At 36.8% G+C, this 19,470-nt stretch overlaps 1 protein-coding gene across 1 annotated transcript in view; it reads left to right on the top strand.

The window, feature by feature from the left end:
- The window catches only part of LOC131677930 (NAD(P) transhydrogenase, mitochondrial-like), a 41,317-nt gene extending 24,287 nt beyond the window's left edge, over positions 1-17,030 (top strand). The window contains exons 2-9 of the mRNA XM_058958029.1: positions 13,183-13,325; positions 13,394-13,505; positions 13,723-13,877; positions 13,938-14,078; positions 14,135-14,588; positions 14,648-15,596; positions 15,654-16,808; positions 16,866-17,030. Of these exons, the coding sequence (XP_058814012.1) occupies positions 13,235-13,325; positions 13,394-13,505; positions 13,723-13,877; positions 13,938-14,078; positions 14,135-14,588; positions 14,648-15,596; positions 15,654-16,808; positions 16,866-17,009 (3,201 nt within the window). The 5' untranslated portion in view covers positions 13,183-13,234 and the 3' untranslated portion in view covers positions 17,010-17,030. The remainder of the gene's footprint in view (positions 1-13,182; positions 13,326-13,393; positions 13,506-13,722; positions 13,878-13,937; positions 14,079-14,134; positions 14,589-14,647; positions 15,597-15,653; positions 16,809-16,865) is intronic.
- The last annotated feature ends 2,440 nt before the right edge of the window (positions 17,031-19,470 follow it).

Below are 19,470 nucleotides of genomic sequence, written 5' to 3' on the forward strand. Positions count from 1 at the left end.
TTGAAATTTTGCTCCTTCAAAAACAATTAATTCGTGTAATTATGCTCTTTTTAAAAGTTATTCGCGTTACCCCATCAAAAAATGTCAAAAATTTAATGTTTATCGTTTTAAAGACGTAAAAGCAACCCTTTTAGTGTATTTGGATCATGGAGAATCTTTCAATAAAAAAGTTTTCCTAACAACAACTTTTGACATTTTTTTATAATTCTTACTATTTGCAGTCAAAAATACAATTTTCTTTTTGAATATGATTCTAAACGCCATTTTAAATCGAAATGCTCTTAACAAAAATTTTCTAAAATGTAGTAGTTCTCGAGATATTTTTACTTTTGTTTTAACAACACAATTATTTTGTTTTATTACGACCTTTTCATAAGTTAGTCGCGTTTCTCCATCAACAATAATAGGTTTTTCAAAAGGCCCGTAAACTTTCCTGCAACTTTCTCTTTGGCATCAAGGCGATATTGTGAAACATTTTAAAGTTACATGAAAACAACCAACATATGATTCAGATATATAGTTTAATCAACAGACCATATGGTTGAAATATAGTTTGGTTGCTTTCATGTAACCTTCAAATGGTTTACAATATCGCCTTGATGTCAAAGAGAAAGTTGCACGAAAGTTTACGGGCCTTTTGAAAACCTATTATTGTTGATGGAGAAATGCGACTAACTTATGAAAAGGTCGCAATAAAACAAAATAATTGTGTTGTTAAAACAAAAGTTAAAATATCTCGAGAACTACTACATTTTAGAAATTTTTTGTTAAGAGCATTTCGATTTAAAATGGCGTTTAGAATCATATTCAAAAAGAAAATTGTATTTTTGACTGCAAATAGTAAGAATTATAAAAAAATGTCAAAAGTTGTTGTTAGGAAAACTTTTTTATTGAAAGCTTCTCCATGATCCAAATACACTAAAAGGGTTGCTTTTACGTCTTTAAAACGATAAACATTAAATTTTTGACATTTTTTGATGGGGTAACGCGAATAACTTTTAAAAAGAGCATAATTACACGAATTAATTGTTTTTGAAGTAGCAAAATTTCAAATATCTCGAAAACTATCGCATTTTGGAAGATTTTTGTTAAATGCATTTTGATTTTAAATGGTGCTTAGAATTATATTCTGTAATAAAATTACAATTTTGTATGTCAATTAGTATGAAATTTAAAAACATGTACGAAGTTATTGTTAGGAAAACTTTTTTACCGATTTTTTCTCCATCATACAATCACAATCAAAATGTTTCTTTTCTCTTCAGGTTTTTGGTAACAAAATATAAAAAATTTAAAAAATGGGTTTGTTCGCAATTTAAATTTTTATCATAATTTTTTGTTTTTTTTTTTGAAAAATGACACATTTTTTTCAGTGTATATTTTTTTCGGACAGAAGTATTCATTCCCTGTAACTTGTTCTCAGATAGTTTTGCTGTATGAAATACAGTAATCGAACAAAAAAAATTTGAAATTCATACGCGTAGAAACGTTTACGCCCTTTTGAAAAATTACTCTTGTATCAAAATATTCCAATTGCCAGAGAATATCATGGAGATTCATACAGCGAACACACCTGCACAGTTTCGTTCGAATCGACGATGGTCATATTTTGCGGTCGGCCGATTTCTCATGGAATCCCTCAAAAGTGTCTTTGGTACATATGCTAAAAATATCAAAAGAAACAAGTTTGCCGAAGAAAGTTTTTTAATAGAACGCCTCTGTCGAAAGAAAGTATTGATCTATATCAGTTTCTACTTATCTAGATCAAATCTGAAGTTGTTAATGCTCATTTCCATCCAAGATACTTTACTGAAGACACTAATCCTCCAGGATACACACCCAGGGCACTAGAGGGTTTAAGCCTCGAAAATTGCATTCTGCCCCACTGTGTGCCGCCTGCAAGTTAGTCCTCGTGTTCCAAAGTACTGGATTCTAAGGTGTGGCAATGGTATTGCTCTCTCGCTCGGTCTTTGTAAAGCACATGGATATATGGAAAATATATGGAGTCGAAATTTATTACGTAATAAATTTACTGAAATTGAGCGAGAGAGCAATATAGCATTGCCACACCTTAGAATCCAGTACATTGCTCGTGTTCTGTTGAGGTGACAGCGCCTGTTGGCTGAATGCTTTGTCGGCGAATATCAAAGTGGGTTTCGATAAGGACGATCAACGACGGACCAAATGCGACAAATTCTGTATATATTCCGGTAATACAACTAGCGGACTCACTATATGTTTGTGGATTGCACGGCGGCATACGATTCAGTAAAACGAAATGAACTGCGGCAGATAATGGTTGAGCATGGTTTTCCAACAAAACTGATTAAACTAATGCGATTAATATCGATATCATTGGCGTTGATTGCAGTGCAGTGGAAGAGGCATTGTTGCCTTTTAAAAGGGAAGCTGCAAGAATCGGACTGACTATAAACTCTGACAAGACAAAGTACATGGTAGCTGGTTGATAACGTGCAGTCGTGTTGGGTTCGAGGTGGGAATCGATGGGGTACGCTACCACAAATTCATATATCTTAAAACCCTTGTGACATGATAACGATGTTAGTCGCGAAAGAGAAATTCATGTTGCTGCTGCGAATATGGTTTACGTAGTCAGTTAAAGTCCCTCAGCCTATGGATGCGCGCAAAATTTGCTCTATTCAAATCGCTGATACTCCTTGTCGCTCTGTACTGCCATGAGGCATGGATGTTGTAGGAAGCAGGATATCGAGTGTTCGGATTGTTTGGGAGAAGAATGTTGCGTTCAATATCCGGCAGCTCAGTAGAAAATGGAGAATGACGCAGACGCATGAACCCCCAACGGTACCAAGTATACAACCATGCTGACATTGGAAGGTTATCAGCGTGGTTGTATACTTGGTAGACTACAGTGAACTGGGCTTGTAGTGCGGAATGTTAAAGTTATGACCTGGAAGAGGTTGTCGACTTCGAAGCAAACCCCGCTCTCGCTGGCTATGCACAATTGAGGAAGCTGCGCATGCGGCGGGCGTCCATGGAACTGGCGGTCTAAGATCGAAAAACCTGGAAATCTAAAATACATTCAATTATGATTCGGATTGTTCGGTCACTAGGTCACTAAGATAATGATGACGATTGTCAGTTTGTTTATGTAAATTCGAAAATATGACAGACGCATCTTGGCCGCCCTTTCACCTAGGGACGTTTGAGAGCATGTAGGACTCAATTTGTGACAAGCAATTACTTACAAAGCTGAGGCACGAGCTAGAAGCTGGCGAATACTGGGGTATTCACCGTTCGACAACCTTGTTATTAGTATGAAAATACTACAAATGCTATTAAAAAAATTGTCGACTCTTGCACCATAATGAATAATTACACGGTGCCGCAAAATAAAAAATGAATGTAACTTTTCGAGTAATCCAGAAAAGGTTGCAGTTCTGGTCAAATACAATACAAACCTACGTTTGATCAAATTAATATACCCTTAAAATATTGATCTCTAGCAAAAAACTATTTCTCGGGTATAAAAAAATTAGTTACGCGGTCATTTGTTATGTTCTTTTGTTAAAAGCATTGTGCGGTATTTTTCATAACAATCTGTTGAAAAATGGCAGTGTTATTCATTTCTTTTCTCCAAATTAGAAACAAACTCGCATGAACTTTTAAGGAGACGGTTTCATATAAATCGAATCGATTTCTTTTGCTCGATTGCGTATACATTAAAAAGTATGTGTGTGAACTTTGAAGTTAAAATTAGGAAAAACAACGGAAGTTGTGATTTTAGAATGCCATAGTGCGCGCAATGCCTAACTAATCCCTTCAGAGTTCATGCAAGCAAGTATCCAATTTGGAGAAACAAAAATTAACTTTACAATTTTCAACCAAATTTGAAGAAAAACAGATCGTTAAATGCAGAATCTCTGAATTATTAATAAAATAAGAATGTTGAGTAATTTTACTAATTTTCATGAAAAAATCGCAAAATATTGATTGTTTACAAATTGTTGTCCCAAACCCGCAGAGTATTTTAAACAAAAGAATTTAACTTAGCATACCGTTGGAAAAGTCTTTTATTCAGAACACAGAAATTGAAAATCGGTTAAAAATTACAGTGTAGATTTTTTTTGGCGGCAAAGGTCCAGAAAATACGAATTTTTTTGCAGTATATGTTAAGATTTTGAGGGAATACAGCATTTTTCATACATTATTTTGAATTGATCTACAACCTACTCTAGGTCACTTGAAAAGTACAAAATCACTATAGCAACGTATTATTTGTAATACTACAAAGGCAAGAAGAAAGTTAACATTGTGATGATTAAGTATGAAAAGTTATTATTTATATAATATACATTAATCCATTCTTGTCCGACTTTTCTTTGGCGCACATACGGCTCCAAAACAATTTTTCATCAAAACTGTGGGGATCAAGGAGCATGAAAAACCTGTTTTAGGTTCTTCTTTCGCAGTGCTGCTTGCTACTCAAAATTTACCATCTAATGCTCAATACAATTCCCCTAAAATATTTGTATGGAAAAGGTAGCAGAAGATAGCCTAAATTGATAGGGTTTATCAATAATAATTCGAGTCATCATAAATATATCAAAAATTTATGTAACGCCCTGAACAGAAACTGTCCTTATCAGCACTGCTCCGGTGGGATCTAGCCAGACAAATTGCAATTATTTCAGTTCTACGAATAATACGTATATATGCTCAAACGAAATTTAATAAACTCAACAATTAATTTTATAAGCTAGTCTTGCCTTAGCCAAAACTTATAGTTATAGATAGAAATGGGTTTATTGCGGTTAAAGGTATATAAAGTTTCTCTGATCGTTTAGCTAGAGAATTAAAAAAGACATGATTTGTCCCATTCTTTGATCAGTGTTTTAAAATATGTAAGTTTTGAAAACACGTTAGTTTTTTTAAATAATTGTGATGTATTCAATAGGAACTTTTTAGTAATTTCGCTATTTTTTTGTCTTTATATAATATTAAAATTAATTAATCTTGCGCTTAAATTTCATACTTTGATTTTATATTTAGGGTAATTATAACTAATATCTTATATTTTATAAAGGATCTACCAATAGCGCGGCGCTAACATGTGAGCGGAGTCATAGCGCCACCTTTCGCGAGCAAATTTATGCGCAGCACTACCGCCATAAAAAATGACAATAATATTGACAATAAAATCATTTTCATGAAGACATTTTCCAATACTTTTGTCATATTTGTTTCATATAGGTGGGAAAAAATTGAACTCTTAAAAATTCATTATAAAAGGGGCGGCAAATTGAATTTTTGGCCCCAAGCGGCAAAGCACCTTGCGCCGCCACTGCTGTTCGCACCCTCTCATTCTGCTACTATCGGCAGAAGGCTGATAGCACCCAGTCGTCGACGGTCTAAGGACCAAATGTCATCAATAGACTTAGACTCGCGTGGAGGCATGAGATAGGAAACTTGTGAGAATTTTGTTATCCCACCGTTTGACGACCCCCGAAGGTTTAATCCTATCTTTATAAACAAAAAACTATTTGTCTACTTATTTGGTACTTGGCATTCGAAAGATATAATAATCAAGTATATACGCTGCAAGTTTGAAAATATATCATTGACGGAATCGAAAGTTAAAACGATTTGATTGCGGCACGCGGTCATAAATGGGTGTCGCTGTTTAAAGAAAAACCTTACCATTTAATTACACAAGTATAATGCCCAAAAGGTGATATTTATATGCTGCGCTGAAAAAATATGAAAATAGAGTTGTCTAACTAACTTTAACTATAACGTGAAAATTAAAAAAAAAATGAATAAAAGTTGAAATGTTTACTTAAAAAGGCCATATCTCAGTAGTTTGTAGACTGACTCTAATTGATTTTTCATTACTTAACTGGTAGACGTTGTATCAACAATTTTCCTGCAGAAGAATATAAAATAGAGTTGCCTACCTCAAATAATTAATATAAATGATCTCAATTATATGTATTATCATTATTCAGTGAATATTTTTATATTCAAAACTAAGGGGTAAGAACAGTCATTGTATAATATACAATATATATAGGTGCAAAGAGTACTCAGAATTTAATAGATCTTTCCACAATTATATTGATCATAACTAGCCATGGAATCATAGTTTGGAGAAATGAAAAACGTCCCATTGCACCACTAGGTGGATTGGAACAAGTTTTTTGACTTTAATCCTTTCATCCATTTCATTCATTTTATTAATTTAAATAATTTTATTAATTTTATAAATTTGGTTTAATTTTATCATTATTCCTTTTATTGATTTTGTTAACTCTATTAATTTCGTTTATAGGTTTGGTATTATTTTGATAGGTTTGGTATTATTTTGATAGATTTGAAAATCTCATTTACTCATTATTATATTATAAATTGTTTTAGCGCACGTTTTCCTCCTATCGTCAAAATTCAATCTGAATTCAAATTAAACTTCTGGCGATTTATGTGTAGTCCGTTGCCTAGGGTTGGCTGAAAAGCTATTGACATATGCGACCGTGGTATTCATACCGTATTCCCGCAGTCATATGTCCAAGTCATTTGAATTTCACCAGCAGACTTTGAGGATATTAAATCTTTCATTTGAGACTAAGTCTGTAAAAGTCGATTTGGACTATATCGAGGAATCGATTCACTTTCTGCAGCTGACAGGAAACATGAACTAGAGAGACCATCAAGCGATCCGGTATGGCCTTAAGAACACTCCATAGTTTGAATCACGCTGGAGGCATATAATTGAGCGAAGGAGCAAAATTCCGATATTCGACAAGAACGGGTTCAGCATTACGCGGCATTACGTCTAAAACCGCGCATTACGAAATGCAATCGATGAAGGTATTTCTCCGATAACTGTAAGCGACAGAAGCTGGTGTTGCTGCCGACAAGACCTTCTGGAGATTATTCAATTTATAGGCCAATATGTCAATTGACTTCGGTCGAAAAACTATTAGAGAGAAAAACACTGAACGGGTTTACCAAGTACGCGGATATGAATGTGGCAGTGAATGTCATTCGAATGGCTGAGAAATCTGCGGAAACAGCCCAGAAAAAAGGGAAAAGTGTATATTGCTGCGTATAAGGTGGCTTAAAATATGATATTTTTCAGCACAACACTTTTTGAGTTCCTTTTGTGGTCCCAAATGCATGTGCAAAATTTAGGAGCGGTAAGTTGCCTCCCGGATTTGTGCATTGCGCATTCAAAGTTTGCATGGGATTTTATATGGCGAAATCAATTATTTTGCATTTATGTTAATAGAGATCTATATGAAAAACCAGCTTTGAAAAGCAATAATTCAAACCATGGTTAACCCTCCGAAAATCAAGCAAATGGCTCACTGATCGAGTAGCCGCAGCTGCTTTAAGACGATTTCGCTAGATTTTCAGAGCAGCGTGCACTCAGTGCACTTACGCGACTGCCGGAAGGGTAAAAACTTTGTCGAAGACGGTAACTAGCTACGAGTTTTCAAAAAATAGTTGTAACGATTTTAAAGCTTATAGTTCATTCTAAATGCAGAAATTCATTATTTCTTCCAACACTGTCAGTACACCACGGACACCAAGCTAGAGCTTGAGCTTGTGCGACCACCCCAGGCTGCTACTCCGTTATCGATCTGGACTTGCTGAAGTTACACAGGAAATCCGTAGATAATTATGCTTGGGAGTAGCGAAACATCTTTCAATATGCAACTCCTGGTAATCCTAAAGTGTTTATTGATCAATACCGGCGCCTGCCAAGCCTGAAAGTAGATCGCGGAAGGAAAGGGAAGGAATGTTAGTCCGATACTTGCTTTTGCTAGAGGCAGTATATACTACTGTGCACTCCAAAAGTATCACAGGATGAGGATATTTGTTAGTAGGTATAGAAGTTAGATTCTACTTCTTCATGATCGAGGTGACTCCACTAGATATCGATACATCAACTCATGGACCGGGGACCAACGGCGTTACTTCCCTTTCGAAGAAAGACGTGACCACAGATTTATTCACCTCAGAAAAATCTCAACGGCCTAGGCTGGGATTGAACCCAGTCCAACTGGAATGAGTGGCAGCTACGCTAACCACTCAGCCACCGGCGTCGTGACTGTCAGTACACCGCCGACACCGATACTTTAAACTTAAATGAATGAGAATATAGTCATCGCAGAGACTTGGTACCCTTGAATGAAATGTTCAGAATGAATTGCTGAATAGTATAGACGTACTCAGAAAATAAAAAGAAGAAGGGGGGCTTGTGCACTCCCCAGTCCTCTTTTTAGATAGTTTAGTATAACATAAGGAGTACATCTTCAACGCAGGTTTATAACTTACGTGTTTGAGTGGTACTATTTAAGGGCTCTGCTGTTATCTAATTTAAAATGGTACAACGGTTTAAATAGTTTCACATATTTTATAATTCTATTTGTCGTTCAGACTCAGAATTTAACAAAATGCATATCTATAGATTCCTTGAAGTCTCGGAATTGTTTCTACTGATATTTTCGTTTTAGAATCTAGGAACGAAACCAGAATAGTTGCTTCAAACAAACGTTTTTGATGAAATTGAGTTAGGTTCACACAAACAGTGGTGATGTTAAAAACTGTAATATTCTTCAGATTAGATCCCAAGACGATTTCCAGAACTGAGTATGTTTTAGCCTGCTAAGTATCATCTGAAAAAAATTGGCAAAAGTCAAGATGACATTTGTCGATTTTGTAACTACGAGCCCGAGAGCCAAACTTTCGAGAATAGTCATATGCGAAAGATGTTTCAAGGGCGACGGGAAAGCAAGATTCACACTAGAAACGCAATAAATATAATCATGCATTTTGCATTTCACATTCGGCACTATTTGTAATCATTTTATGAAACACCAAAATGACGAATTGAGTGGTTTGTATTTAAATTAAAATATTATGCTGTTTCGAAATAATTATCCTGATTATCTCCTCCGAATGTAAATAAAGAAAAAATGTTCGTAAAAGACGCCACGAAATTATTTTCTCGCATAGAAATCTACAGTATCACAATTAGTGGACGGCACTTTATGGTGGCGACATCATCCCAAACACGGTGGTTTCAAGCAACTTAAGCTAAATGTCAAGTTGCGGGAGGGTTGAACTTGTCTTTACAATTAGTACAATTAGATTTCATGAGGCTTTTAGAAGCATTTTACCGATTAGTGCAGATTAGCGTAAATCACAACGACGCATATCTTTCTACACGTTCAGTAATTGCCTCTTTCCTAATCTGACCTTGCTGTAACACCTATACCTTTTATATGCTCCAACTACTACCATAATAGGCACATTATCATAACAGGAGCAGAACAGATAAATCCATATGAACTTGTACCCAAATTGTTTGTTAGGGTTTCAATTTTCATTTTCTATTAAATATCGCCGTTTTTGACCTGGTTGGCTTGTGGGAATCGATGCCGAATGGGGTCATGTTTGGCATACATAGATGTATGCAGAACCGTTATCATAAATTATAGGTTTATTGACAGAATACTAACCCTAGACATTGCACTGGGGAAAAATGTACCCCAAGCCATCTTTGGAGCCGTGTGAAGACGAGAATTCAGCACTTACCTACATGGAATTCTAACCATAATTCAATTTAGAGTTCATAGTAAGAGTAGGAAAAGGTGGTAAAGCTAGTTTGCTTTTGGCCTTCGTGGAAGCAGGATACAAAGTTGACGTGGGGTACATTTGGTCGGTGTTAAGTCAGACCGGACTAAGTGACAAAATATTGATTTCGAGAAAAACGGGTTTAAAGTTTGAATCGTAGCATCCTCTACTTTATAATTGAAAATTATTTTTTGCAATAATTTTTGTTGATGGTTACATATTTCAAATCTGGCAAAAGTAGCTGTAGCTGAAAAAATTCTTTATCCGGTGTTATCGTTATCTCATTTTTTGATGTTTTGCGACTTAGTCCGGTCTGACTTAACATCGACCATATCCCAGTGTACGGTTGCCGTTAGTGTGTCGTTCTGTCCGTGGAAATGTGACTCATGACATGGAAGTGGGATTCCGTTTTTGGCAACAATTTTTTTATCAGTTGCCAAAACTGGAACCGTGCCATAAATGAAACCTTACCTCAAAAGCTTATATTTTCAGTTAATGACATCATAAATTTTACAGAACATTAATTATATAAGAATATGTAAAATGGAATGAAATGATAGAAAAAAAATCAGAATTTTTCATAACATTGAAAAACCGACAATGTTGTCAAGCAATGAAGCTGATCCCAAAAATTTGTAATATGCTTGAAAACTTATCCCATCTAAAATGATATTGATACTTTGACTCATCTGTTGACCCTGGATTCTACGTGAAACTCATCCGGAAGATCCGGAACATCCGTATATCTTATTTATTCATGAATCTAGTCGTAGAACTATGAAGTTTTTTTAGAAAATATTTTTTGCATTGGCATATATTCGTAGTTATGACTGGAAAATGGATCCTATTGCACACATAATCATTTTGCGGAAGATCTGGAACATCCGTGCAGCTGGTTAATTCACGAAAATTGTCCTAGAACTCAGTAATATTTTTGGAATCATATAACGGTATATCATTCGCATAAATTTGTACATGTGACTGGGACCCTCCATTGCCCTTTTGAATGATCCAGCGTAGTATTAGCCAGTTCACATATAGGATCTTTGTTCCGGTCGTAGATACGATTTCTTTGCATTAATATCTCTTGAAAAAAAACTTTCGAGAAAACACAGACTTTCAGAACCAGTTCCGGATATTCCAGAACATTATCAATAGGGTCCTTATCCCAGTCACAAGTATGAATTAAGCGAATGATATTCCCAAAAATATTTTCGAAAAAATCTCGAAACTCTAGAATAAGGTTCATGAATTGGTCAGTTCTACGGATGTTGCAGATCTTCCGTGTAGGTCATAAATACGAACTGATACAAATGAGAATTCAAGAAACACAAAAAAAACTGGTTCTGAGACCAATGATTTGATCAGTTCAGTGAATGTTCCGCATTTTTCGGATGGTCATTATGTGACCAATAGGGACAATTTTTCACTCGGAACTACGAATTCATGCTAATGCAACGTGAACAAATGTAATCGAAAAAAGAATTCTAGAAGTAGATTAATGAATTAGCCAGTTTTACGGATGTTCCGTATCTCTCAGATGATTTTCATGTGGAATCCAGGGCAAATGTTTGAATTACAGTATCAATATCATTTTAGATGGAATTTTATATAAGCTTTCAAGAAGATTGCAAAACTTTAGGATCAGTTTCATTGATTGATCACATTGTCGCTTGTTCAGTATTTTGAGAATTATTCATTGTACCGCCGGAATCGGCATCGGAATCGTATCATCCAAGATCTGTCGTATCATGTACAAAACTGATATGCACATTCTCATTTTTGTTTTGTTTGTATTTATCATTAGTATTTTATCAATAAATCTGTGATTTATGATGACGATTCTGCATACATCTATGTATGCCAAACGTGACCCCATTCCGCACCGATTCCAAGTAGCCAACCAGGTCAAAAACTAGTAATATTTACCAGAAACTGAAAATTGAAGCTCTAACAAACAATTTAAGTATAAGTTTACATAGATTTGACTAAAAATGTGTCTTAAAACTGAGTTCGAAATCCGGGTCAAGATGACCCCTTAACACCTTAATTTTTTTTGTGCAGTTCTTCAGTCATGACTGAAAATTTTGAACTCTATTGAAAATCGTTGCACTCCGTGAAAGAGGCAAAGTCGAGAAATTCCAAACTTCTAGGTACAAAACTTGTAAATTGCATTTCGAAAGTTCATTTTGGGTCATATTGACCCCAACACCTATGGATGGTTAAAATATGTAAAGCATACGAACGCTACGCTAAGATAACAGCAGAGACATCAAATAGTAGTATTCAAACACGTTAGACTACTTTTAATTTCGGCTATATTATTCTGCGGTGAAGATGTACTCTTTATCTTATACTAAACAATCTAAAAAGGGGTCTGGGGAGTACAAAACCCCCACCGCCACCTTTCTTCTTTTCATTTTCTGACTACGTCTATGTTATTTCATTCTGAATATTTCATTCGAAAATACTAAGTCTCTGTGATGAATATATTCTCATTTGTTTAAGTTTAAAATATCGTTGTCGGTGGTATACTGGCAGTGTTGGAAGAAGTAATGAAGTGCTGAATTTGGTTCGAATCATAAGTTTTAAAATCGTTATACCTATTTGTTGAAAACGCGTAACTAGTTACCCTCTTCGATAAAGCTGTTAAACAAGGTTTGAACTATTGTTTTATAAAGCTGGTTTTTCATATTGATTGAAATAGCGATGTTATTTACGTGAGTGCAAAATAATTCATTTTCCCATATAAAATCCCATACAAACTTTGAACGCTCCCGCTCCCAAATTTTGCACAAGCATTTGGGACCACAAAGGAACTCAAAACGTGCTGTGCTGAAAAACGCTATATGCCGAGCCCCTCTAATTTGGCTACTTTAGTTTTTTTTTTTGAAAGCCTACCTTTTATTACCATTCAATAACTTAACATCCATTAATTTATCATTGAAAAACCATTAAATCTACGTAATATCCGTACTAAATCAACCAAAACAGGTTGTCGAGTTTACCCCACCATTTTTGAAAACAGTAAAAATGAACTTTTTCGTAATACGCTTGTGTCTCAATTTTTTGGAAGGCGTGATGAGTAAAATGCAAAGCATTGTTACCCAGAAGCTTAATCTTTAATTTGGTATATATACTGACTCAATCCGATGTAAAAGTGAGCATTTTACAGCCAAAACCTTTTACAAGGTCACATTCGCGCAGTATTTGATATACAATTGTCATAGAGAAGTTATGAATGAAATCCAGTCGGTATAATTTTCCACTAGGAATTTTTGATCATTTTTGAGAAAAGCAAAATGTGCATTTTGTACCAGGGCTTCGTTTTACTCCTTCTTTCCCAATCTCATTTATTGTCCCTATCATTGTGTGAATGGCAAGGAACTGAAATAAATATCGAATTGATATTTTTTTACCAATATGTACTATCTACTTTTTTCTGGTCTCACGTGCTTTCTTGGTAATGCGGTATAGCCGTAAGCAATCAATGGTGGGAAGGTGAATGTGAAGTTGACTTCGTTATCAGTAATAATGCTTGTTTTCCATTTTGGTATTTAGGATTTTCTCGTTATTTTATCATTTGGTCGACTGCTAACACAGCTGATACGAAATGACGCGTGGCGTTCTACGTCTGTGTGTCTACGGAGGCGAATCGGTACTGCACATTCCAAAGGTGACGAATCCATTGCGTTTGTTTTCCGGTACGAACCAGATTCGGTATGGGATTTTTTTGGACAAATGTTTTAAAAATATACAATTCTTTTCATAGGCACTGTTAAACTATTGCAGAAGGATGGTAAACCAGCGACGGCTGTGACAGGAATTCCATACAAAAATTTGGTCATTGGTGTTCCAAAGGAAAGATGGGTCAACGAAAGACGGTATGTTTATTAGACGTTTAGAGCCTTATGTTTGAGACATCGGGAAATTTGTTCAATTGGTCTGAAGTACTTTTGTAAATTCGGTAAAATTACTACGGTTGAAATGTAATAATACGTGTTTAAAATTTTTCGATAAGAACCGATTTTACTAAATATTGCGAAATTCTGAGAGATCATGTCATTTTTTTCATGTAATTGCTACATACATATTTTTTAGGGTTGCTGTCACTCCTGCTGTTACTGCAACACTGGTAAAAAAAGGCTTCAATGTAAATGTGGAAGCAGGGGCGGGTTTGGATGCCAAGTTTCGCGATGCCGAATATGTGTCTGCCGGAGCTAATATTGTCGAGAAAGGAAAAGTTTTCAAATCTGGTTAGACAGCTGGTTTGTAAATTCATTATAAGAAATATTTAATTTTAACACGTTTTCCAGATATTGTCCTCAAAGTAAGGCAGCCACTTGACGATGAAATTGGTGCGCTTAAAGAAAACGCAACCTTAATATCTTTCTTGTATCCCACTCAAAATAAGAATTTAATTGATAAACTAGCGCAACGGAAGCTAACTGCATTCGGTGTGTACTGGTAGTTGATTTGCCCGAAAGTTTGCACTGCAATAATCTTTTTTTAGCTATGGATGCCATTCCCCGTATTTCACGTGCTCAGGTGTTTGACGCCCTTTCGTCGATGGCTAACATTTCAGGCTACAGAGCAGTTATCGAAGCCGCAAATCACTTTCCACGTTTCTTCACCGGACAAATCACGGCTGCCGGTAAGGTGCCTCCAGCGAAGATTCTCGTCATCGGTGGTGGCGTTGCTGGGTTGGCTGCAATTGGTCAGGCTCGGTGCATGGGCGCTATTGTGCGGGCTTTCGATACCCGTCCCGTAGTTAAGGAACAAGTTGAAAGTATGGGGGCAGAATTTCTGACTATCAACATTCAGGAGGATGGCTCGACTGCCGGAGGCTATAGTAAAGAGATGAGCAAAGAATTTATCGAAGCTGAAATGGCCCTATTTGCTAAGCAGTGTAAGGAGGTGGATGTGGTCATTACTACTGCACTCATTCCCGGAAGGAAAGCTCCAACGTAAGTTGGATATTGGTGTACCATAACATTTTATATAATTATGTTTCCCCATTATGTAGACTTATTACTGAAGAAATGGTGAAATCTATGAAACCAGGAAGTGTAATAGTCGATCTGGCAGCGGAAGCTGGTGGAAATGTTGCCACTACAGTACCTGGTGAAGTGAAAACCATCCACGGTGTTGTCCATATTGGGTTGACAGATTTTCCTAGTCGCCTCCCGGCACAGAGCTCTACTCTGTATGCCAATAATATTTCCAAGTTTCTCCTATCTATTGGCGAAAAAGAGCATTTTGATATCAAACTGGAGGACGAAGTAGTACGTGGCAGTATTGTTTTGCATAATGGTAATCTGATGTGGCCACCGCCAGTGATTGCTGTATCTGCTAAACCACCATCATCTTTAGCTTCTGCTGGTGCTGCTGTAAAGGCCGAACTACCACCACCCAACCCGTTCAATGAAACTTTTAAAAAAAGTATGATCTACACTTCTGGATTGGGAGGTTTGCTTGGTCTAGGGGCAATAGCACCAAATCCGGCATTCACTACCATGATGACAACATTTGCCTTGTCCGGCATTGTTGGTTATCATACAGTTTGGGGAGTGACGCCTGCATTACATTCACCTCTAATGTCTGTGACTAATGCAATCTCAGGTATTACAGCAGTAGGCGGTCTTTTGATGATGGGTGGTGGTATAACTCCAACCAATACAGTTGAAATACTGGCAGCTAGCGCAGCTCTTATCTCGTTTATTAACATTTTTGGTGGATTCTTGGTTACTCAACGTATGCTGGATATGTTCAAAAGGCCAACCGATCCAGCAGAGCACAATTATTTGTATGGAATTCCCGCGGGTGTTTTTCTTGGTGGCTATGGATTAGCAGCCCTTCAAGAGATGCCAGAAATTCATCAAATGGCGTATCTTGCGTCTAGTTTGTGCTGCATTGGCGCTTTGGTAGGACTTTCATCACAGAAAACCTCACGTCTCGGCAATTCACTTGGAATGGTAAGATAACAATAACGTTAGCGTAGTATTAACATTGACGTCCTTGATTGATTATAGATTGGCGTTTCTGGTGGTATTGCTGCCACGCTAGGCTACATGGCACCGAGTACAGAGGTGCTCATACAGATGGGAGGAGTGACAGGCATTGGTGCTTTGATCGGGTCAATTATTGCGAAGAGAATTCAAATCACCGATCTTCCTCAACTAGTGGCAGCTTTCCACAGTTTGGTTGGTGCTGCTGCAGTGCTGACATGTGTTGCTACGTTCATACATGATTTTCCAACATTAGCAACTGATCCGGCTGCTAATGTTTTGAAGACAGCGCTTTTCTTAGGAACGTACATCGGAGGCGTTACCTTTAGTGGTTCGTTAGTTGCATACGGAAAATTACAAGGCCTGTTAAACTCTGCACCATTGTTGCTGCCAGGTCGTCATTACATTAACGCTGGATTGTTGGCTGGTAATGTAGGTGCCATGGGACTTTTCTTCATGGAACCGACATTGAATGAAGGCTTGGGTCTTTTGGGAACGACGGCTGCTTTATCTACTGCAATGGGAGTCACTCTAACAGCAGCGATTGGTGGTGCGGATATGCCAGTGGTTATTACAGTACTTAATTCCTACTCCGGTTGGGCACTATGTGCGGAAGGATTTATGTTAAATAATAACCTCATGACCATTGTTGGAGCATTGATTGGTTCTTCCGGTGCTATCTTGTCTTACATAATGTGCAAAGCCATGAATCGTTCGTTGCCTAATGTTATTCTAGGCGGATATGGAACAACCTCTACTGCCGGTGGAAAACCCGCTGAAATTGTCGGAACACATACGGAAGTGAATGTCGACGGTGTAGTTGAAATGATTAGAAACTCCAAGAACATTATCATAACGCCTGGCTACGGTTTGTGTGTTGCAAAAGCTCAATATCCAATAGCCGAAATGGTCAGCATTCTGAAGTCGCAAGGAAAGAAAGTCCGGTTCGGAATCCATCCCGTGGCAGGTAGAATGCCTGGTCAGTTAAATGTTTTGTTGGCAGAAGCCGGTGTTCCATACGACGATGTGTTAGAAATGGACGAGATTAACGAAGATTTCCCGGATACCGATCTTGCACTTGTCATTGGAGCTAACGATACTGTGAATAGTGCTGCAGAAGATGACCCTAATTCAATTATTGCTGGTATGCCGGTCCTACGGGTCTGGAAAGCTGATCAGGTAAGCCTTCACTTAGCAATTATTAATAACTGCTCTAACAACTGCTATGTTTTTAAGGTCGTTGTGATGAAACGTTCCCTTGGTGTTGGTTATGCTGCAGTGGACAACCCTATTTTTTATAAAACAAACACCTCAATGTTACTAGGCGATGCCAAGAAAACTTGCGATGCTCTTTTGGCGAAAATTAAAGAATCGCAATAAATGCAACTGGAAATACGCTCATACACGTGTTCATGAACTGTCCAATTAAGAAGTACAATATGGCTACCTCTGTAAGGAAAAAACTAAAAGTGAATTGTGTAAATATGGAAAGAAAGGTTATTTTTTTTTCAATTTTCTCTAGATGACATTTGTTTAGTCCTATAACTCTACATGCGGTAAATTTCATTCAAGTTAATACCACCACATGGTACATAAAAACTACCAGAACAGCCCAATGAGGTTGTAGGTAGGCCGCCGTCGCTAATTTTTAACGTACGCCGACGCCATTTTTCCCACGGCGAAAATTCGCGAACTCGAAAATTGTTGACACATATTTTATCCACAAATCTAGGAATATTGTCTATGGACCGAATATACCACGTTAACTGATTCATGTTTTATCACATCTTGATCATTATTTGGTATTAGTGATTGTCAATTGGATTACCAAATTAAAATAGTCTTGATATTTTCTCGAAAACTACTACACGACGCTCGGAATATTAGGGGAGAGTGGGTGCGCTTGATCCCACTTTTGTTTTTTTTCTCATAAATTTTCAATGAAATAAAAATTTCAATTGCAAAATTCGCCATGTTGTAGTCAATTCGACTTGCAAAAGCTATGAATAATGTGTAAATCCGAATACTATGTCATGTCAGTAATATGAATTGATTTGTATATCATGCCAAAACGTGGTTTTTTGTAAAAACGTGTGGTAAATTGATCCCCCGCCTACTAGGGCTAAAGAAACAAAGCACACTATGACCTATGGACACGAAAGTTCAGCTAACCACCTATTCTGACAAATTAATTAATAAGACTCCCTTCTTCGATGCACACAAACTTTAACCACAATAGAAAGTCAAGACAAGTATTTGCGGTATGTATGCTGTTTAACTGTTTTTTTTTCAACCTTCAATAACTTATATCATCATTTCTTCGCGGAAAAAAATATTTTAGATCAATTAATAGTGCCAGGCACGTTATGAAAATTTTGTTTTCTATTTTTATAGATTTTGAAAGTGTTTGAGAGAACTAATGATAGGGATCAAGAATACCCAGTGTTACAGGGATCAAAGATACATGTTGTATGAGGTGAACAAAATTTAATTTTTTACATTTCTTAGAAAAGAAATGTATAGAATTCGCTAAAACTTTCAAGATTTTTTCCGAGGCTCGACGATTTGGGACAATGTCTGTGTGTGTCTGTGTGTGTATGTAACGGACAAACTCTCATTCGTGTTTCTCAGCAATGGCTGAACCGATCTTATCCAAACTAGAGGTGTGCGCCGAAGCATTTTTAATCGGCGGCGGCGTAACCGACATATTTGGCCGGCAGCGTCACGCCGTTGGACCCTATCGGTGGCGGCGCGCCGGCGTGTGTCGGCGTGACTAATATTGACGCCTATGTAACTAAAAAAAATTCTAGGCGGTACAATTCCTTTCCCAAATTTTCGGTTTCGAATGTAACAGACTTCGAAGCACATACAAACAGACGTTACAGCTTGAAGTAAGTTCTAACAAAAAATCATCGCCCATCGACATCTGTTGAACGCATTACACAAAATGTAATTCTTGCAACCATATCAAATTTTTTTCAACTGAAGCCCCAATAGTGCCCACCCTGCTTACCAAATGCAAGATAATAAATGAAAGGTGGAACTGTTTTTACAGTTGTAAAATTTGAAGAAAGAAATAGAAAAATTGTCGATGTCGCATACTAAGACTTCGCATGAAATAATGATTGCAATGGACAAATTTGAAGAATGCAAAGTAACGACTGTTTTTCTATGACCCATAATAATTATTTATTTTTCTATATTTGAAAAATTAAGCAACGGTAAAATAGTTTTTGTTTTGTCTGAGGAAATTATTTCTTGTTGTCGTTTCATTATTTTTTGTTTCTACTTATTCTTCTTTACCGTCGCTCTTATAGAATCCCGCAGATATCAGGTACCATAACATGAGGCGTTATTAATTGAATAATCCATGTGCAGTTGTGTTAGTGCGAGATTGAGGATAAATCGGGTGGAATTTTTGCAAAATGAGGTTAAATCAGATGACGAATTGAAAATATAACGTTATTTGTATGGTGTCTATACACATTTCAACTGTGTTGGTGTCCTAGACGTCAAATAAGTCCATGGCATTAGTGCGCAGAAATGTCACTTTAAATGATCATGTAAGGACACCTTTCAAGGTAGTCACTTTACTTCATTTTCCAGGCAGGCGTTTACTTTTACTTCTTGTAAATACTGCGATGATAAGGCATACGATTCCGTGGCACTACATTTTCTTTCAACGTAAGATTTGCTTCTATCTTGAGTGCAAAGTATGCTCGATGTGCTGGAATTGTAAAAAAGACGGTAACGTTTTCGGGTGGGTGCGGAAACTAAATAACGCAGAGCTCTGTGTCAAAATCTCTTCACTAACGCCACGCTCGCTGATATGGCGCATTTT

This window comes from Topomyia yanbarensis, chromosome 1 (assembly GCF_030247195.1).
Source record: "Topomyia yanbarensis strain Yona2022 chromosome 1, ASM3024719v1, whole genome shotgun sequence".
In the NCBI taxonomy this organism is placed as follows: Eukaryota; Metazoa; Arthropoda; class Insecta; order Diptera; family Culicidae; genus Topomyia; species Topomyia yanbarensis.